The 22,256-nt window shown below is 44.4% G+C and overlaps 1 protein-coding gene across 1 annotated transcript; it reads right to left on the bottom strand.

Moving 5' to 3' along the window:
* Window positions 1–16,643: 16,643 nt before the first annotated feature.
* LOC140183434 (large ribosomal subunit protein uL16m-like) lies at window positions 16,644–17,656 on the bottom strand. Its single transcript, XM_072231854.1, has 3 exons — window positions 17,575–17,656; window positions 17,121–17,246; window positions 16,644–17,035 (listed from the first exon to the last, which is right to left on the bottom strand). The coding sequence occupies exons 1-3, from the start codon at window positions 17,654–17,656 to the stop codon at window positions 16,644–16,646; spliced, it is 600 nt and encodes a 199-aa protein (XP_072087955.1).
* Window positions 17,657–22,256: the final 4,600 nt, after the last annotated feature.

Here is a 22,256-nt window from a genome sequence, read left to right as displayed (position 1 = left end):
TGATTGACCTAAGGAAGGCCGGGTCTTTCGAGAGAAGAGTCAGTATACCAGCACGGCACGCACTCGATTATTGAAGCGATTGAAGATAGAGAAAGGTTCGTAAGACGTCCTGAAAGGTACCCTTACGATGGATCCTCTGACATATCTCCCCAATCAACAAACGCTACGCTACGTTTTATGAAACTGCAAGCACCCTCGCTTCTTTCGTTCTATCTATTCTTTCTTCAGTATCGATGCTTGAGGCTACGAATTGAAATTGAGAATAAGCTGTGATAACCGTTCGATAGAGCTAAGCCCCTTGATATGAAAGTTTTCCTTTCAGTCGAGTCACTTCGTACCTCTGAATGAGTTGAACGTAGTTAGACGAAATGAGTTTCACTATGTTACACTCATTTGAAACGAATCGTTACACTCTAGCAACTTCGTTCCTCCCCTTCCTGTTTTTCGAGCTCACTAAGGCCCTCAAGCGCCCCATTTGTGTCTGTCTGCGATCGTGCCTAGCCGGGCAGTTCAGCTATCTGGGACCAAGCACTCTTTCTTTTCTGGTAATATATAGAAAGTAGGTGTCGGGTTTGTTAGGCTATACCTAGGATCCGCCTTCCTTGTACTGTTGTAAGTTGGGAAAAGGTGCCCAAAGCCAAAGGGCTATCCCCGGATTAGCTTCTAGAGACTCGGCCTCTGTTCTCGTGAGCTAGGTATCAAAAAATAGATAAGGTAGGTGGATCAGTTTGGTCTCTGAGACCGCCGAGTAGTCGTAGGTAAGTAGCAGCTATCTCCGACCGAGCAGGAAAAGAAAGTCGTGGTTTTATATAATCGATTCTTTGGCCCATTCGTGATCGAATACACCAGCGGCACGCACTGCTGTACGCCTACATAACCTACCTCCCAGACCAAGGGAAGAAGGTATCAGATCCCTGTAGTTCGAGCCCCTTTTGTTAACCCAGTTCCTGTACGTGGAATGATTTCCAGTGAGTAAAGTAGTCTGGGGGAAAGAGAACTCCTACCCCGCCCCATCTTTTCTTATCTTCGCCCGGGATTCCTCAATGAATTGGATGATGGGGAAGTCTTCTCAGGACGACCCGCACGCACCATCTGCGCCCTCCGGCTTGGACAAAAGAACGGACGAGCTTCTAGAGTAGAGGAGAATCTAGAGCTACGAAAGGCAGCTCCAGCGGAGGGCCAAAAGGTCCCCGAAGTCCGGGAAGCAGTCAAAGAGAACTTCCTATTTTGCTAACTCTGACGGAGTCATCTTTAAGTATCACTCTCCGGAAGGGGGTGCCTCTTCTTTCTTTACTTCTGCTGGCAAGTAGCTCTCCCTTTTTCCTGTAGTTCAGGATTCCCTCTCTATGCCCATATCTATTTAGTCAAAAGGCTAGTTCAATCGCTCTGAGGAAGTACTAATAGTGGCGTTTGTTGTTTTCGAGCTCCCCCTGCCTTCGGAAAGGATACTCCTAATGGTACCTTAGTTCTCCATAGGCGTCTTAAGGGGGAGTGGAGTGAAGGCATTCTCTTGGGAGAAGCCCGCCAGCTTACTATACTAAGAGAAGAGGGCGCTATTTAACAGTAGTGGTAGGGGAAGTCGTCCCGAAGCGCAACCAGACTCTTGTTCTTCCTCTTCTGCGGGAAGGGAAGTGGTGGTCTTGTTTTAGAGTATCCAGGTCTTGAGTGCCCCCTCTTTTGGTTAGGGAATCTTAGCGAATGTCCGGATTAGCGGAGTTGGGCCCCTATAAGCTATTAAAAGCATTAAGCAGTTGTTTTCGTTTCGTTTTGAGTTCTCGAAGGGCAAAAGATTCAATTCATTCTTCCTCACCCGGCCATTGGCGATGAGATAAAGGCTATTTCACGGAAAGCTACTCGACCAATAAAAAGGGAGCCGAGCCGGTTCAGATTCCTAACCACTGGAATAACTGGAGGCGATGGCTTCGCTTTCTGAGCTCGGTTGGCTGCCCTTCCCTCTCGGACATCAAGGCCCGCTGGCTGAAAGGTTACATCCATCTCTCATTAGCGAAAGCTACCTAGTTTTGCGGAAGCCCTCCTTACCTTATGGAGCAGTATAGCACGGTGCTCTTTTTTAGTGTCTTTATCTATATTCGCTGAACACTTCCAATACCTCACCACACCGATTTCACAGCTCGATTAGAGCTGCTCTACTTTCTTCGCAGCTTTCGAGCCTTATCTTGTCTTGCTTGCTCTTCTTTTTTTAAAGAAATTGCTTGAGCGGCTTTCAAAGAAAATCTTACCTTTAGCATAGCAACGGCAGGAGTCTTTCTTAGTGCAATACCTTCAACAACCCTTAAAGCGTGCGGGCGGCCCTAGCATACAGAAAAGAAAGAAGTAGTCCTATTCGAAAACGAAAATGAAGTCCTAGTAGGTGCGATATTGAAGGCCTTGGAGGGCTTACTTAGTGCTTGTGCTAAGGAGTTAAGGGCTAAGGGCTGGAGCGTAGGAAGCATTGGCTATCAGAACCCCCGGAGGGAACTCAAACCTTTCTTGCAAAGCAGCTTCATGAGAAAGAAGTGCAGCAAGCACTTTTTGAGAAAGAAGTTGCATATAATATATTATTGACATTGTATTGGATCCGCTCTTCTGTTAGCATGAACATGAATTAGATTCTATTCGTCTTATTTATTCTTAAGACCACCAAGCTCTCTCGAATGAGTTCTATTTTTTCTGCTTTCGAGATACACTGGGGGCAAAATTTCCTCCTAACTAATAAGTTAAACTTTGTGCCTAGATCGTCCTGAAGACGGATGCGACGGGAGGAAGTGGCATTTGGAAGTGTTGCTGACTTAACATTTAGGTTTCGGCATAACAAAGCTTGCACTGTCTTTTCGCACTTAGGCGCACAGCGTGCCATTGGTAATGATTCTACTACGGTCCCACAAATTCGCAAACTGATCCTAAGTAATCGTTGTTGTTCATTAGATTCCGGAGGAACTACTTCGTTAGGATGGGGGAATTGCTGCGATTCTTCCTGAATAGCCTGGATTCTCCCGTCGAGAGTCACTTTGAAAGTCTTACCTAAACTCTTCCGACTGAATATGATGAAGCCTATAAAACAACGAGCTACTATCATTTCTTCATTATAGATTGAGATCTTCTTTGAACTAAATGCACAAATAGATGGAATAGCAGCAAATAGCATCTTTCTAGCTTGCATATTCGTGGAACTCAATCTCATTTAGAAAGGTTCTCTCTATCTTTCAGCAACTGAACGGGAAGTGGTTTAGGAAAGGACTTTAGAATCAATCGGATGCGCTCGCCCAGCGAGAAAGGCCCTGACCCTGCCAACCAAGTCAAAATCAAAAAGAAGAGAACGAAAGGAGAAAAGAGAACTTCGTATTTTTGTAATTCTCTAGGAGTCATGTTTAACCTTGAATGCTATTAATAAATTCTACAGCAATAGTCCCTCGGACTCGGAAAGTTATAACGAAAATGGCTAACCCAATAGCTGATTCCGCAGCAGCCACCGTTGAAACCAATGAAGCAAATGATTGACCCATCATATCATCCGAAGAAACGGAAAATACCAAAAAGTTCGAATTCACAGCTAATAACATTGATTCAATTGGCATTGACATAATAGGAATATTTCGTCTATTAAGGAGAATTCCCCGAATACCTAAAATAGAGATGATCATAGAAAAAGTAAAATATTTGATAGGATCCGTTTCGGAAACGTGGAATGGTTGAGAAATTCAAATGTTATATCCTATCCAGTGCGTTTGACAAGATCTCCTTCTTTTATAGCGGTATCACTACCAAAGACCACAATTCCGACATTCTCATTCGGTTGGGGGCTATTTTTTTTTAATAACTTCAATGCCCCACATACCTATCTTGACAGACTCAATATCTGGCCGGTCAATCAATTCCAATAAGAACAGGTTACATTGTGTTATAAAATAGACTGAAAACAAAATAAGCATAGTCAAAAGGAGGAAGATTATAAATTGTGCCCTGAAATCAGATAAGACAGACTTTAGTTTTTCTAACTTCATTTGCTTCATTTTTGAACTGCTCTGCTCCCCCAAACAAGAGGAAAGACTTGTTTGTTGTAAATCGCTGGTTGGGTTTACCAATCGAGAAAGACATGGGACTTTTGGGCATTCCTGGGACATTTTTAAGACTGACTACAAGAAAATCACGGGACACACACTATATATCTGTTTTCAGTCTCAATCAAAGACAGAGCATTTTCGATCTTAGGCGAACGAGGGTTACCAGCTCTACGACCCCGCAAGGCACTGCACTACTGTAGAGCTCTTTTGGCCTGCCGCTGTCTCAATCGAGAAATTCAACTAGTGCGATTCTTATCTATGTAATTTCTTGATTGATTTTCGTTGAGCTATGACCTTCTTGCCGCCACACCCGGCTTTCCTAACTGACTGACCACCAACCCAATCTCAATAAATACACTAAACGCAACTAAACCTTTGAACTCGGGTAGCCTTTAAATAGCTTTCATCAGAACTAGGCAACTTTCTCTTTTTCTCTTATGAAATTTCGAGTTAGATGAACAGATCACTTATTATATATTTTATATATAATGATAGCACCGCACCAAAAGGGCTGAGACTTTGACAATGGATAGTTGAGGATAGTTGACCACCGCCGGTTATTCCAGCAAGAGCGTCTGTGGCTAAAAGACTTGCAGCCGATTCATCTATTATATTAGTTCTTCTCTTACAGAACATTCTCTTTAAGCCCTAATACTGATCCTATTGCCTTTACTCCTACTGCCCTACCACCAGGTAAGACCAACAGCAGCGGTTGCTGATTCAATAGCATCGGCGAGAGAGAGAGAATTCCTATTGAGTTAGCTTTCCCGGGGAAGAGGATATTCTATAAAGGCTATACCACGACCACCAAGAAGAGAAGACATCATTCTCGAAAAGGTCGAAGGACGAAGAAGAGCTCCAAGGCAAAGAAATGAAGCAAGACAAACTGAAAGACAGACAGAGCCAAGCTCAATTCATTGTTACAGGGTGCCACGCGCTGATAAAAGCACAAGAGGCACAAAGCTGCAAGGATGAGGAAAGGACAAGAACGAGAACATCGAAGCCAAATTATTTATATATATAGTATAATTTTTTTAATATTAATTGCTCTTTTTTCTTTCTGTTTTTCTTCTCCTGTTGCTTCTTACTATACTTTTTTCCCTAATAGGCTGTTAGCAATAAGAAGAATAGGCTGCCTCCGCTCAAGCTTGCTCTACCACCTATGCAATCACAGCTCAGTCATTGACTGGCGAACTCAAATGGATAGCTGCTGGGAGAATTGCGACTGATGAATCGCGATCAGCCGCTGATTCCCTTGCCGTTAGATCCGTGCCTCAAGACTCTGTGGGACTCGGTCGGAAGAATCTACTGCAGCCATCTCTACCCGAATTCTAACCTCAACCAGCCATGACAAGGCTGAATTTCTTAGAACCCGTTGTTGTTTAGAAAGACCGGGAGCTGGGAAAGACGCTCACTCATACTGACAGAAGGCATTTTTAAAGATAGCGGACAAGCAGAAGAACAACTGGTTAGTAGCGCTAACGGACCTCCATAGCATAAGGGGGGAAGTGGACCTTTCTTCTGATCAATCAAGTGCCCTTCCCTGGGAGGGTGAGAATAACTAGTATTGGTTGTGTTTCTTTCATTGAAAAATAAATGTTTTAGAATAATTTAGTGTTTCAGCTGCGTTTACTACAAATGGACTGAGCCCGGATCTCATTAGCTTGGCCTTGGCCCCAACCGGAGGGACTAGAAGGGGGAGCCCGGCGCCAGAGAACCAAGCTCGCTCTCACTACTTATGGATAGACGTGGTAAGAAAGCAAGACCTATTATGCAACTATAAAGGTGGCTCCTGCCTCTCGGGCGAGGGAGTGATTTCCCTGCTTTGCTTGCATCCCTTGTTTAAATTAAACCAAAGGCAATGAATATTGGATTCGGAAGGTCTTCCACGTCTCTATGTCATCCGGTGATCCATATGCATAGTACAAGCGCTTATCTGTGGCAATCAACGAGTGAAGCCGATTCAAGACCGTGGAAAAAAGGCTATTAGTCCTTTTATCTCGCTAGATAAGGGGCATTACCGGTATTAGCACTTTACTGCATTCCTGCTGCACATGAATTGGTGGTATGTCCCTACGGCCACTTCAAGCTTAGTAAGGCCCCCAACTTACTCTGTTGGTTAGAGTCACTGCCCCGGCCCGGTGTTAATGCCGTTGCTTCTGATCACCAGTTAGAGTTGAATAGGCGGTTTGGATACAAGCGAATACTTTTTTATCGATAGGAGGTCTACGAGGTACGAGGTAAGAGGATAGTTTCCCTCCCGGATCTTTGAGTTGGAGTTTGTTTCAGTGCTTCTCGCTGCAAGTTTTGTTACACCCCTTTCTGCTACATCCCATAAGCCAGCAGCATCAGTCCTAAAGGGTACCTTAATATGTTTTCTTCCCATGGTTTGGAGGACTACTTCACCAGCGAGTGTGAGTTCCTCGTCTGAGTCTAGGATTTCCCTTCCCTGATGGCTTGTGATGTGATAAGATACTGTTGGCTTAAGACTGGCTGGAGGGGAATTGGTACACTCGTAAGGAGTTTACTTTTACTTGTAAGAGTAAGGAACTGGATGAAACTCTGAACTCCTCAAACAAGGGGACAGCAGAGGAATGCGACTATAGAAAGTTTTACCTGGAACACTGGTTTAAATAAAAAGTAGACTCTTCATATAAACTTTTTACTCGGGGACTGAGACTAAGGCCTTCGACTTCTCTTGCATATGCATAAAACTTTACATTGAAATACGCCCTTTTCGCAATTTCAAGTTAAAGTTAAAGCTAGCGTTTTTCAGCTTGCTCTTTGCTTTGGTCGAGTAGCTTTCTTCCTTCGCTTTTGAATGAAATCAGCAGTAAGTAAGTGTTTTCTTTCTTTCCTCTGCTCGCCCAACGAATCGGCTTTCCGCTCGACAAAATTCCAATTAGGATATGTGGGGAAGAAGCACCTAGCATATTTTAGGAAGACTTTCGTTTCATATTTTTTTCTTGCAAAATCCGAATAGGATTGAAATGCTATGAATGTCGAATGGTCCCATAGGCGTTTTCGCCCGCCCTTGAATAAGCAGTAAGGCGTGGGCACCTTGGAACGATCCCGCTTTGAAAGCTCAACCTCGAGAGAATCAGTTTCGCCGGTCCAGTGACTTGGCATACAAAGGCGAGTAGGGTTCTCCTCTATGTGGTGCACTCCCGCTTCTTCATACCCGGAATAAGTTTGAGCTGCTCCAAGGAATTGTTAGCTTATTAGTGCTTGCGCTAGTAAGGAACAGCTTTTTGCTGCTGGATGAAGGTCTTACGTCGGCTAAGAAGACGGAAAATTCCATCTTTTTGCGGTCCTGGAGATTGGGGAGATAAGAGTTAGCCCTCCCTGGGGTGCTCGCAAGGTGAAAGTCAAAAATTCTATTCTTTCATTAATACAGGGATAGGGGGAATAAAAAGTTTAAGTGATTTACACCTCGAAGTAGAGAGTGTAAATACCGGATGCATAGGTTGAGTCATTCGCTAAACAACTCTTTTGTTGGGCGATCAACCTGGTGCTCCTACCCAACCGGACTAATGAATGCCAACTGGAAGAACTAACTTTCCTATCGTTCAGTAGGAGATACCTTCTTGTGGCTTGAAAATGATTACCTCTTGTTAATGGGGAGAGATCTTTCATTAGGGTTTGATGCTCCTCAATGGAGATCCCCAGAATAATAGCTTGCTTGTGGAACCCTTTAGTTCAGGATCTCCCTACTCATATGTAGGAGGAGCTACTGCCTTCCTTCCAATGCTACAGTTTTCATGTTAATGGAAGAGAAAGGATTTCTACAGCTCCCACTAAGCTTGTTCACATTTAAACTAAACTGATAGTAAAAAGAAGAGTTTGATCCGGAAGACTAGCAATATGCTTTACAAAATCCACTCAGTCAGAATAAAAGGAAAGTGCCAGCAGCAGTTCTATTTGTCAATAACAACCTGCGATCAACATATAGTTTGTGTGCCGATATGTATGTTTAGTAGGTGCTCTCGAAACATTATTTCGTATGTATGTGCTTTCTAGTCTGCCTTGGATTTGTAAGCGATTGCCGGTATGCGGAAGAATTTTTGGCAAAAACCTCTTACTTGGCCTTAGCACGAATAAATCTCATTACCCCAAGCCTCTTCAGGCGGGCTATGTGTTCGAAGAGGGGATCGAGCTCAGAGTGTTGGTAAGACTGTCTTAGTAAGGTCGGCTAATCCGTGTAGCTAAGCACAGCTAAATAGAAATGCTTTTCCGGATGAGTGGGCATCCTTTTTTCTAGAGCACCGGGGAAGCAAGAGCGATTGTCTTCAAAAGAATTCCCCAAGAGGAGAAGGATAGTTACTTTGAGTCCTAAAAGGACCTCTGTACCCCACGGAAATCCTAATGGTTTGTGACTTTCCGATTAAGGAGCTTGTTTGATCGGTCTTCTTCTCTTGTCAATCTGCAACCAAGTCAAGAGGTAGAACAAAGGCATCCTCAAATGAGACAGATGATAGGATAACCACTGACTCTGGCGTGGGAAATAAGAAAGGTGGATTCGATCAAACTCCTTTGCCCGCTACAGATTCTGTTAACGAGTTTAGAGCTTCCGGCTTATTCCTGGCTCAGAAGAAAGGCTTTAGATAGAATGTTAGAGAGTGGCTGGCTCGCTTCTTTATTTCTTGAATTGAAAGCGATTAGAGTTAAGTAAGTGATAAGTGAATGGCCGTTGGATGCCTTGTCTTCACCATCTGGTTGGGCGACTTAGTAAACTCTCTTCAAGAAGCCCGAGAAACCCTATCCTTGGCCGACTTCTCCTCAATCAATTCGAGTCTTCTAGCTAAGGCACTCGCCCATACTCAATTAGGCAGCAAGCCCGGGTAAAGCCAATCCGGCTTTCAGGGAATAGAGAGCTAGGTAGGGTAACTGTAGCTATGAGCTGTTCGAAGATGCTTAACAACCCCCTCCTCTAAGGCAAGAACAAGAAGAAAGCAAGCAGCAAACCTACTCATATTTCTAGGCATTAGCTGAATTCGTCTCTTTTAAGGCATGTTTAGCTGGGCATGCAGCACCGGAATTTATCTCAAAATAGCCCTTTCTGCTCTGCAGCTTAATAAAAAGGCAATTACATCGCACCTGCTAGCGCTAAACCCTCCTCTGCTCCTGTTCCTGCTATTCCAGTTCCCGCAAAAGCAGAATCTGCCCTTGCCGCTGCTCTTCCCGCAAAACAAGTATCTGCTTTTCTTTAACGTGCTGAGGCGACTGATGGAGATCTACAGAGAGAAGAAGAGAGATCTCCACATGGTTTTTTATTGACCTCGAAAAGGCATATGATAGAGTGCCAAGAGAAGTTCTGTGATGGGAAAATGATTAGATATAGAGTGGAAGGCAGAACGAATCCAAAGGCTAATCTGACACTCTAATAATCCCAGGAGAGTAAGGATCCTCTAGCCTGAGTCTCAAACCAAACTCCGGTAAGGGAAGTAGCGAGATTCCGATTCCTTCGTGGGAATCAACGAAGCTTACTGCCCAACCTGCGCTCCAGCAGCTTGAGTACTTAGTTAACGCCCGCCCCAGCCCTGTCAATCATTGGATTGGGTAAAAAGTCCCTTCTTTCTTTGAGTCCCAACCGGTTCGCCTGTACTTTGATAATGGCGTGTGGGCGGGATGCCTATATTATATGTATATATGTAAATGTTAGGATCATAAGAATCCAAGGGGCCTTCTCCTAGCGCTTTTTCTTACTATTACTACCGAAAACATTCGTTCTTCCGGAGTGACTACTGACTTCTGTCTTTAGCTTTATAAGGGGCCAATGCTTGATCAATAATGAGTGAACGGGCCGTATCAGACGGAGTAGGATCTGTCGTCCTCCACCTATAGCACCCAACAGCGACGTTGCTCAGTCACAATACGCAGGGGCAGCCCCTCTGAATGCATTGATAGATACATCCGCTGAGCCAGGTACGAAAAGTTTTACCTGTTGTGACGAGTTGATCGCCGACGAATCCTGAAATGAATCTAAATGGGCGGGGTTTCGGACACAAAAAAGGACCCATTTTGGAAAGTAAATAGAATACGTAGTTTCGAGAAATGGTCCTTTGTGAATCCTCGGAAAAAGGCGACGTGAAAACGTTCGAAAAAGCACCAAGATCTTGAATGCATTGCGTCATCGATTTCTCTTTTTGTCTCCCCTGAGGCGTCGGCTGTGGTCGTTTCCGCTGCGTATGGATTTATGGAGAACTCTTCCTATGGCGACGGAGTCAAGATATGAAGCCTGTGAATTAGGGCTTGGGGCACCTTTTTCTATTGTGGGCCACCCCTTCCAAGGTTCTCTTCTGGAGCAGCTTTCTTCAGCGCCCATCCTGATTAAAGGATTTCTCCACATTGGGCAGCCACTCACGACAAACTGTCCTTGTCTCAGGGCTTGGAGCCTCTCTTGGGCCCCGTTGGGGAGTCCGGTGACAGTCTCTTCCTTATTACTAATCTCTTATGCCTCTAGTCCTTGCTTAGATTCTCTATCATTTGATAATTTATCCAATATATCTCTTAGTCAATCTATTCAAACCACCTCGTCAAACGAGTGTCATGCAAGGCTTGCCGGTATCTGATTATTAGAGTCCTGACCTTCCTATAGTAAACTTCTCTGGAGCTGCTTCCGTCTTTCTTTTTGCCACATTGATAGGTCGTCTCCGTCTCCTTCCCTTAGAGGAAAGGCCCTTGGATCTCCAACTAGAATCTATGATTCATCCGTGGCTCTCCTTGTTAACCTGCAAAAACCCCCAAGCCATGGTATTCAATCTGTTTTGTAATAAATAGATTGCTAGACCTATTGCAAGAGCTCTTAGACCCTTTATTGAACATCGCGAAAGTCTCTTCCCCCCTAATATTTTCAACGCTCTGGTAGTTAAGGGTCAAGATACTGTCGGTAAACTTAATTAATGTGACTTGTGAAGTACAGCATAATAGAGTTCGGGCTGTAGCTATGAGTGCTACAGATGGTCTAATGAGAGGAATGGAAGTGATTGACACGGGAGCTCCTTCCAGTCGCCTCCTCCGGATTTGATCCATAAATTCCTTCATTTCATTGAGGGTGGAATTAGTTACGAGGCAATCTTCCACATGAATCCGTGTCCTCTATAGCCTTCCCGGCCCGGACCAAGTAGCCTATGAAGCATCAAATTAAGTACTCAAGTAAAAGTACTTGTCCTCCCCAACAGCTGAAATCAACCCAAGCAGCATACCCGTTTAAGCATAGTCGCTTATTGTTGGTTTCGAGTGTTTATGTGCCAATTTCAGGTGAGGTAATGCTAATTGATCCTCCGTAGTTGATAAACAGAGCCTGTTACTCATAAGTCAAAATCAAACTATGCCCATTCAAAAATGATTTCAATGCTGATTTAGGGCCGGCCAAACGAATGAGACTTGTTCACCAACGAAAAGAAAATAGAGAGTGCTAACCCGAAGCACCGTCCCCATACTATCTATCATATATCCAATTGACGACTTTCCTGCTACTCCTAGTAGGAGAAGGACAAAGAACAGAGGAAAGAGACATAGGATAGACGAAAGATGGAGAGAAAGAGTATAATCCATTTTTAACCCCTCGCAACAAGTTCAGTTTGAAACCGAATTCCTTCCTTACTGCAGTAGCCGTAGTAGTAGCAGTAGGAATAGTCGCCAAATAGACGGAATTAGTCTTAGTGCCGTAGTTGGATTACCTTCCTCACCTTCCCTTTGTCCTTTCACTTCTGACAGCCCCCACTCCTTCCCTTTGTCCCTTAACTGCTGACAGCAAGCATTCCTGGAGCAAGTAATCTGCCAAAGAATAGAAAAGAGAGGTTGATCGCTGTCTTTATGAGTTCGTGATGAGACGGAGATCTCAATCAAGGGCTCTGAAAGCAACTCTTGAACCCCAGGAGAGGGAACTCAATAGGTAGAGGCTATAGAACCGTTAGGCTAGGCCAATTCTACTTCATTTGTTTGCTTCGGTTTACCTTCTTTCAGTGGTAGCTTTTGTGTCTAGCTCGTTCTCTTATTCCCAGCTCGAAAGAAAAATGCTTTAATCTAAGATCCCCCTGAGCCTGCTAACTCAACTCTTCTTTCTTAGCAATGATCTGTTATCAATGAATTTCTTCCTTACCGGAATTCGGAGATAGGACTTAGCCGGGTATTTGACTTCAGCTTAGCTGCTTAGCGAATGCTATATTTAGCCCTTTCCGGCCCGGGTCCGGGTATAGGTAGTAAGTATTGAGACATGTAATTACGTTCGGATCGGGCTACATGCTTGTTGACCAAATTTTGTGAAGATCATCTGTTAGCTACGATAAGCCACTATAGGATCGTAGAAAGTGTGTTCTCAGTTATTCAAGGAGCGAAAGGGCTCAGCAACACCGACGTGGGCATTCGGTAAAACTAAACCATTTCAAGCGCTCCCATATGCACACCGCATCTTAGGGCTATTTCAATGTAGTATAGTTCTAAAAAAGTGGTTCATTCGCCCCGGATTCCACCCTACTATGGCATAGTCAAACTCTTTGTTCTCATAACAGAGAACCGCCTTAGTTGGAAGCTAAACCAAAGCTAAGCTTGTAGGCTCGTAGAGAAAGCTATTGTGCAGGTATACCCACAATCCATGTTCCTGAACAGTCTCGTTCGAACATCTTAGGGTTCACTTCAAGCCGTGGCTTGCTTTCTCGGTATCGTAAGTCTAAACTCTTTATTTAAGCCAGATAACTAATAGATAGAGATATAGCTCAGTAAACACTGGAATCACTATCGCCTTCGGCTTAAACACGGCTACGCTTCGCTCTATCGCTAGTGAAAGAAGATAGCAATTTCTGGTCACTTTCAGTCTAACCCGGATTTACTTAGTTAGTCGGGACTTGCTTCTTAGCGTGTAGTGGATCCACCAGGCTAGCTTTCCTGTAGTAGAGCGCGGGGAGAGTGACCATCAGGGCCTTGAATAGTTTATGAGGATCTTGAATTATACAGTGCCCTAAGATCCCAATCCTCAAGCGAATGGCTTTTACTCAACCTCAATTCATTCAGTTAGGGCCCCTTGGTGTATTAAACCACCAAATAATGGTAGCTGGGTTTGTAGGAAACTTTTTCAGGTGAGAGAGTTGGCTATAAGATATATTATACTAAAAGTTGGCAATGAAACCAATACATCTCATCTCTCTGGTATGACTCTTGGCTGCCTATGGGTTCTATAGTGGAAAGTTATGTATGGTGAGCAGATCATGGGGGAGTCTTTTGTTCCCCAAAATAAATGTAAAAGTTGCAGACATACTTTTTTTTTAATTCCGGATGGTCCCTCCCTACAGCTGCAAATCAAGATCCGCAAGAAATTGGGGAGTGTATCAGAGCCATAAGGCCCTTGAACAGTGAGCAATAAGATAGAGTTATATGGATGCCTGATCACTCAGTTTTCCATAAAAAACGCCAGGAGGTTAATCAGAGCTACTATGCCTTGGTTGAATTAAAACCGGAGATCTTTTTAAGAAGGAACTCAGTCGTGGACTGATTCCGACCCTTTACCAGAAGAAAACGGAGGAGCGGTATGGTTTCTATTAGAAAGGCTATTTCTTGAGTATCCAGAATAGTCTGTAGCGAAAAGCCTTCCTCATAGGCAAGGCAGGAGCTAGAAGCAACTCGCCAGACTCGAACTGGCACGGCTCGCATCAAGCCTATTCTTCCCTCAATAGAGTTTCTTTTGTTACGCAGTTCGAAAGCCTAAGCCTTTTGACATCTGCGGGCCCGCCGGCTAAACGAAAAGAGTCCTCTTTCCGGACTCCCCCTAGACCTCTGTCTGGCCTAGGGGACATCTCTAAGCTCTAGAGCTCCTGTCTCCTCACTAAAAGCGTAACCGGCACCAATCTCCCTTTCATCTTGGGGGCGACTCTATACCTTCCCGGCGCATCGTTACGTGCCCTCATTAACCTTCTGTAAGGCAAGATTCCTAATGGTGGGGGAGCCCTCTAAACCCACTTTCCCCCTCCCCCCCGCTTAGCGGGGGGCCTCGCAGTCGCCTTTGGCTCGAGCTACTTTTGCTTTCCGGTAACAGATAGCTTGCTGCCCAAGTCTACCTCCCAAAAGCGAGCCATATCGTAAAAAAACCAATCACCTCTAACACTTACAAAGACCTCTGAAGCGATCTTCTTATAGTAAGTAAGTTTAGATTAAGCCAACCTGCTAATCCCTAGATCTAGAGCTAGAGAAAGAAAAAGCAAGGCAACTTCCGTGACGAGTCAATTCGGATTGGATTGGAGTCTAGATCTTGGTGGGAAGTCCAATATCCAGTCATTTTGAGATGTAGGAAATGTCGCGCCATAAACTGAAAGGATATAATAAAAGGTGTATCCTATAATAGCCAAAGCAATCCATGATGTGACAAAGTGGATAGAGCTTTGAAGAAAGATAACACTGATGCTATACTATACATTGATCTTACCGCAACGCCCCTCCTTGCTTGCCTAAGAGTTCTTGCTTCAAGTTCACTTGCCTTGCTTCTTTCTTCCTTGGATGCTGTTGCATCATTAGATAGGACTTTCTTTGATCGTTCGCGCACAAGAAAAGAAGTCCGTAAGGTTGAAAAGGGATTTGTTTTTAACTCTAGCTCTGACTCAACGTTGGGATTCCTCCTTTTCAACAAGTTCTTTCAGAATCTGTTGATATGAGATTCAACCGATAGCGGATTAATAAAGTGCAGTCGATGTGACACAATACAACGACAAGCGAATCTGCTCTAATCTCACGGGTAGGTACTTAACAGGAGAGAGGGATCCGCGCTAGCCTATTTCGCGTTGGGAAACTCTACCGAAGTGTATGTGTTAAGGATATAGTCATTTCACCGATACGGATAACCGACTTGAGGAGGAAGACCCCTTTCATTTTTGAAGTACCTAGGGGTACTAATACTAAACAAAGGCAAGTTGGGAAGGATGTTTTTCCATTACCAAAGAGCCACAAAGGCGGATTAATAGCCGTCGGAATCCAACAAAGCAGTGTAGGATTAGGATAAATAGCTCCTAAATCCACTAACCCAGGAAGAATGCCATCAACTCCCTCCATCCAACAGCCGGTAAGCAAGGAATATTCCCAGTCAAACTGCTATTACCTGCTCGTCTATCCTCCAGGACAATAAGTATTTTCCCATCAACAGCCAATACAAAAAATTTCCATGATAGCCGAGGCTGCTAACAACCGAAAGAGGGACTGATAGGAGTTTGTTGCCGAAACCGTCTCGCTACCACAGGTTTCCCTTACCTACCGGAATGAAATACAGGAATTAGAACCAGAAACTGCCGGGATGAACAGATGGAGGTATTCACCCAATAGTAGCTACCCCACCACTGGGTATTGTTCCCCTACAACGCAGTGGTTAAGTTCTTTCTTTCCCCGATCTACTAGCTACACAGGGATTCACCAAATAAGAGCTACACTGCTTCGTTGCCCTTATTGAATAGCCCTTGGTGCCTTAGGAATTTCGTATATATAGTATAAATCATCCGCATATCCTCGATACTCAATTTACTTTTACATCTCTCGTGCCACACAAACGGAATTTACTTAACTCGGTCAAAGAGAAATACAATTCGAAATGAGCGCACCATGAAAACGTTCTAATCCAACTCTGTCTGCTCTAAAGCATCCAGGCCATAAGCCAAGCATTGAATTCTTACCCCTTGGCTAATCCAACTCTAAACCTAAACTTCGGATTCAATCCAGCCCCAAGCTGGGGCTACCCTTTTTTTTACCTACCGGATCCAACGATTCGAGGTCTGCCCGCCCTAATGACCGAATGCGGCGGTCCCTCCCAATCGGTCATTAGGGCGGCACCCCGGTTTTCTGAGTGCCACCCGTAAACAGTTAAAAACAGAAAGTATCATGGTACGTCGTCCACGGGGTTTGGGAAGTGCCTTTGCTCCCTTTCCCAATCGTGGACGCGGTGACCTAATTCCAGATCGAGTCTGAAATCTCGACCTTTAAGGCTAGAATTCCATTTCATTTGTTCGAGAATTCTTAAGATTTGCTGCAGTTTGAGCGGAGAAGCCGTTTCCAGTCTAAGATCGTCAAAAAGCTTCTGGAGCATGTCCTTCCTTGGTTTCCTACCTTTTATTATAAAGAAAACTTTTTCAATGCGGTTTTTCAACCACATCGGATCAGGGGCTTCCGGCACCCCCATGGGGGGATTGGGAGCCTGTTGTGATGTGTGATGGGCCCACCACATTCTCCCCTGCTCCGGCAGCGTTCGCCGAATCCACTCGCTGCCTTACCGAGGAAGGCCCTATTTCTTCCCTGGGATCACTGTCTCGTGCCTCCGGGTTTCTTGAAGCGGGCTCGGCTTCGCTATTTTCCGTACCCTCACCTGATGGTGACCGGTTAAGGTATTTTAGCCAACTCTCCGAGCCACTGTTCCCTGAATTTGTCCCAGTTGCCATCCAAGGAACCACAGAGGCTCCTTCGGTAATAAGGAACCAAAATCCTAAACAAATAAGGAAGGAAAAACACCCGGGGAGGCCCAACTGACATAATGCAAAGGAGAGGGCCCGACCCCCCACCCTTCGCCTAATTCTTTTGAATCCCGGCCCGGTTTTTCCCCACTAACCAATTACGTTACGACCACTTAACAAACTTGGTTGACGAACATGGTTTATGCGCCGCTAATGTAGCGGCTTGTCGAGCATTTGCAAAATTCACACCATCCATTTCAAATAGGACTTGTCCCGTGGACACACGAGCAATCCAACCCGTAGGATTTCCCTTTCCTCTTCCCATTCTGACTTCTGTAGGTTTCCCGGTAATAGGGATATCCGCGAAAACTCTTACCCATATCTTACCATTTTTTCGGAATTGTCCGCTCATAGCACGATGGAAGTGTCCGATTATAGCCCGACGCGCTGCTTCAATGGCTCGATATGAAAGACGACCAGCTCTACAACTTTGAGTGCCATATCTTCCAAAACCTAGTTTTGTTCCGTCTGGTTCGCAACCCCTACTACATCTGCCTTTACGATATTTACTAAATTTCGTACGTTTCGGATATAGCACGTCCCTTTTTTTTTTTACTATATGAAATCCACACTTTGACACCTGAGATTCCGTAACGAGTAGATACTTCCGCGGAAGCATAATCGATTTTCTGGTTAAATACATTACGAGATGTTTTTCCATACTTTCCGCATTCAGTTCTAGCTATTTCTGCGCCTTCAGATCGACCTGAACAACATATACGGATCCCCTCTACCCCTTTCTAATGAGGGGAAATTTACCGTTTTCTACTCAAAAACCAGAGAACACTCGACCGATCTCATCCAATTGAAAAAAAAAGTGCTAATTCGACTGTCCTGTCTATTAAGGAGGATCACGAATCCTGGGAATCCTGAGGCGGACCATCTCGAATAGATAAAATATTCTACTTATCCTAAATAGATATTGGTTAAGAAAAGATAGAAACATTCCTATTTTTTATACATCGGGTCGTTAAATTTCTGATTCCCTAAAGAAACCAGATAATCTATAAAAGTGTTCCAAACGGGACAGTTACCTGTCCCTAAGAAGCGTCGTATCCTTCGGAACTGCTCTAGCCGCCTATCGATGTCTGTTTCCCAGGCATCGTAGAGAGCCATGTTGATGGCTCGTCTAATATCCTCTTTGTCCTCATCCGTGAGATGAGGGGCGCCCTTTTTGAGAAGTAAAGCCCTAGCTTTTTCCACTATAAGAGCTTCCTCATTTTCGCAACTTGTAATGATTGCATCGACAGCTCTATATATATGGTCCTCTGTCCCCGGGTCGAGCTGAGGAAGGGGGCGGGGGCGGGCAACCTCATCTTCCTCCTCTGCTAAAATGTTGAGGTCGAAGGAGGTCCAACCCGAGCTCGAACCTTCGTGTGAACCCACACCCACTATGGAGTTGGATCCACCGGAGGAATGGCTAGTAGTCGGCAGCACCGGGAACAGGGAAAGATCAAAGAATTGAGAAGGAGTCAAGAAGTGGTACAGGGTGAATCCAACGCGTACCAAAAAATAGTAAAACAAGGCCCATTGAAAAAAAGAAAGAATTTTTCGCAATTTGGGTTTAGTAATAAAGAACAAATATACTTGGACTTCCCAATCATCTGGGAGATAGACCTTTATGAGAATATAGAAAGTGAAGAGGAAAAGGCAGAACCAGAAGAATTGTGTGAAATAAGTGAATTGATCCAGTTGAGGCATGATTGATTCAGACAAAAGAAATTCCCTCCATACAGACTGAACCAGGTATGGTTAAAAGCAAGCCTGCAGGACTAGTGTTTTGACTATAGAGAGTTGTGGTTGGTTGTTGACCAACAGAAAGCATGGGAAAAAGACCAAAGATGAAGGACTCCATTTTTATGCTTCTTCTTCAGCTTTACTAGTTAGGGGAGGCAAAGGATTACCGGCTTCGCGAGACCTTTTCGATCTACTCATGGCGTAGCTCTATACGGGTCCTTGCTTTCTCGATCAACTAACTTCGTGCTGAAGAAAGACGGGTCCTCGAAATTCTTGTATTGTACCTTTTGTTGGGTACACTTAACACCAACCCAATCGAGATAAGTCGAAAGTAGAACGAAACTCGATCAATCCATGAACTAGAAACTTATCCACCCTCTCTCTGCTAAGAGCAGCTTTCTTCTCTTACGCTAAACTCTTTTTTGCTATTTTGCCTTGCCAGCCCTTTTACTCGGTCTTCAGCCTTAAGTCTATCCAGGGCGGGAGTGAGTAGATATTCAGGAACCGATGCGATGGGAGATCGAAGAGTGGGCACTGGGATATCTACGGCTATATCTCATTCAATAGAACATTCTAGTTCATGATCATACCAGGTCATCAAGTAAAATCAGTCTGCTACCTTAGCTGCTGATTCGATAGCCAAGCACCTGCACCAATTAATTGAGCTCCTGCGCTTCAACGGGTTATTAATCTAAGATCAAGAAAGGGTAAAAGCTTTGATTGAGAGGTTTCATTCTTGAATTAGCGCTTTCTTTCATGCCTGATTGGATGGAGCTTAGCTCATTGGCTCAGCAGGAAGAGGAAGAAAGAAAAAGAAGGGTCAGGAAGAAAGAAGCACCGGCCAGAGAGGAGCGTTAAGCCCTCTCCTTTACTTATCGAATAGGGGCGAGTAGCTTCCGCGAAGAGCAAACAAAGCAGCGAGAGGCCAATTTATGAGCTCGTGTAGTATGGTACTCGCCCCTATTCGATAAGGCAAGCTCTATAGGGTAAACCCAAAAAGGGGTTGCCGCAAAGCCTATAGCCGTTAACGCAGGAGCGAGGATTGCTCGGTTTCTTGCTGGGTTTGGTTTGGAACGGAAACAAGCAACGAATTGAGAAGGGTTCGGAAGGTCGTCTGCAGAGAAGGTTGGGGAAAGGTTACGCGTTGGTTGGGACGAAAGCCGGTGCATAGCTATTCCGTTCTCTTGTCTTGCTGCCTAATGGTTTGATTGCTGCTTATCATATTCTTTTATCAGAGAAGATTATGGGGTGCTGTAATATTCAATCACTTCACGTATTAATTGATATCCGCTAATCAATTAATTAAAGAATTTTTTACGGTGCCAACGATTCCTCCCTTACTATTATCACATGATATATTCATTCACAGAACACTTTCTATCAGTTCACACTCTCCATAACTTATCTTCCTCCATCCAATCCGGTTTTGTTCTTTATCTTACACGGATCCGAGGTTACCGGCTGCTACGACCTCGCAAGGCCCGTTGTAGAGCGCATTGGGCCTGTCAGCTTCTCAATCATAGAATAGATACCGTCATAGATGAGACTGATATTGAAATATGCTCCATGGATATAGTGCTCATATACTACTACCGATAGGGAAAGATTCTTTATTATTATCGTTCGCCCATAACGAGTAGACTTTGGTTTAGTGATCACTTACGCAATTCGACTGATGTTAATTAAAAAAAAAGTGATAGATAATTTCAATTAATATAATGTATATTGTAGATCTCCCCCCCCTTATACATAGGATCGAACAGCGGTAAATTTCGTAAGTGATGCTATGCTGGCTTGAGCGCATCCGTTTTCTTGCTTGGCTAGAATTGGCTAAGGCAAAGGCCCTATTCGTCTAAGGGGTAATGGTGGACGAAAATCTGACAAGTTATGCCACTTATGTGAGAAATATGGCCATGAAGTGCTTCAGTGCTATCACCGATATGATAAGAACAAAAAAGGTCCCCGCAAGAATGACAACCACAATGGTTCAGCTTCAGCCTATCTAGTCACTCCAGAAAGTGCTACTGACCCAGCATGGTACGTACTTAGACACTGGTGCAACCCACCATGTGACACACACACCTGAGAATGTTGATTCGAGTGGTACTACCAACTCAGGTATAAACTCTCTTCTAGTGGGTGATGGGGCTGCTATAATAAAATAGTTGATTGAATCATTAACTCCGTACCGAAGCTTACAGAAGATAAATAAGCTGCTGAATCATCTGTTCCTGAAGCAGGTGGGTAACACAGAGAGTTACTAAAATCCATCTTAGTTCCGTTGCGTGCCCCAGCAATCAAACGGATGCGAGTTAGCCTTTCTCTAAAGTACCGGCTTTCGCACTAGTGCGCCCTATCCCGTTTAAGGCTCAGTCTTAGTAGTAACTACTGACTAAGGAAAGAAGGAGAAGACAGTCTTCCTTTCGTACTTAACTCTCCTCCTTGCTTCTTTTTTCACTTCACTGAGCTGAAAGTCAAAATACTCCGCCACCTCTATAGCAGTAGTCGTAGAAGACTCATACCTACTAATATATACCTCTTTAGTAATCAACACTCTCAATACACACTAACACTATATCCGTCATGAATCTTTGCCTTCGTTACCCGTCTATCAAGGGCGATACTGAGGGGGTTTTTGAGAGTGCACCCCCTTTGTAGGAGAATATATATATATATATATTTAAGTGACCTTATTTGGGGTATTCTTTCGTCCAAGGAAAGATGAAGGAAGCAGGCAAATAGCATATAAGGCCTTAGAACTTTTAGGGCGAGAAAACTTTCTTTCTTAACCCTATTTAATGTCGGGGGGTAGGCCTTAAACGAGTCAGTTCAATTAATAGCAGATATTCAGTAATCCCTTGACGGAAAAGCTCGTAGGGCAGAAAGAACATATAAATCGAGAAGTCGCAGAGTCAAGTCACGGAGTCGCAGGGATGTCAAAACAGGAAATGCGTGATCGCATCGCCTTAATAGTTTACAAAAGCAAAATTATTTTGATTGATTACAGACATCGAATAGACAATCTTTTAGACTATTTTGAAACTATATAATCAAATCAGTAGAAAGGCAGAAGAAATGCACCGGTTTCTAATTTAAGAAGAGCTGAAAAAAGGATATGACACTCTTGAAGTAAGTTCTGTCGTCCTACTCGTTCTCTTGTGGGTATGACGAGCGGCTGCGGGGAACTCCGCGAGGGCGATAGGCCCACAGCACCTTATATGCAAGGTTCTTAGCTCATCCCGTAGCCAAAAAAACCAAAAGATGGAAAACAGGGGAATGGCCGGTTATGGAAGGAAACCCCCTTTACCCCCAGCTTCCAGGGCCATCAGGGCGGGAAGGAATGCCAGAAGCAAACGATTCCGCCGCACTGTGTAAGCAAGCAGACAGGCAGGGCAAGAAAGCTAGATCCACAAAGGGCCAGTTCTCCCAAGATGCGGTCAAGCACCCTCTTTCAGTTACATGCCATTTTTCATGTAAAAAAGGCCAAGAACAGAGGAGAAGATACCCTCGCTGGACCAGGACGAGGCTGCTACTCTATCGACGCCTGTATGCGGACACAACTAAAAGGGGGTGAGCCTTTCCCGTAATCCGACATTGACCTAGAACTCGCCCTTTCGGTACCTGTCTAGCAAGCTTTTTCTCTGCCGGTAGCTGGTCAAGAGTAAAGGCGAAGCTTGGATCCGCCTTAGAAGAAAGGTTCGCACTGAACACTTTCCCAATCCCAAAAAAAAAACACACGAAACAAGACACACATGGGCAGGCCCAGCAAACACTTCTCTCTCTTATGTAAAGACAGAAATAAGCAAATATCATAAGAGAAGTGAGGATCATGTCAATCACTGTCAAATCGAATGGAGAATGACACAAAGGCTTCTGTGCATATCCCGGAAAAGAAGTGAAAAGCCCCTAGTCCCCAGGCATTTTCGGTCAACTGGGGGACAAAAAATTCCTCTACAACATCGAATTCCGCGGCAGGAGC

Source organism: Arachis hypogaea, unplaced genomic scaffold, assembly GCF_003086295.3.
Source record: "Arachis hypogaea cultivar Tifrunner unplaced genomic scaffold, arahy.Tifrunner.gnm2.J5K5 arahy.Tifrunner.gnm2.scaffold_63, whole genome shotgun sequence".
Taxonomy (NCBI): domain Eukaryota; kingdom Viridiplantae; phylum Streptophyta; class Magnoliopsida; order Fabales; family Fabaceae; genus Arachis; species Arachis hypogaea.
Note: the sequence above shows the minus strand (reverse complement) of the source record. Positions and strands in the feature narration are given on the sequence as shown.

Coding starts and splice junctions, on each gene's coding strand:
- LOC140183434 (XM_072231854.1), bottom strand. CDS start 17,656: ATGGCTCTCTACGATGCCTGGGAAACAGACATCGATAGGCGGCTAGAG. Junction 17,247..17,574: donor ACGACGCTTCTTAGGGACAG/GTAACTGTCCCG, acceptor TATGTTGTTCAG/GTCGATCTGAAGGCGCAGAA. Junction 17,036..17,120: donor TACTCGTTACGGAATCTCAG/GTGTCAAAGTGT, acceptor AATATCGTAAAG/GCAGATGTAGTAGGGGTTGC.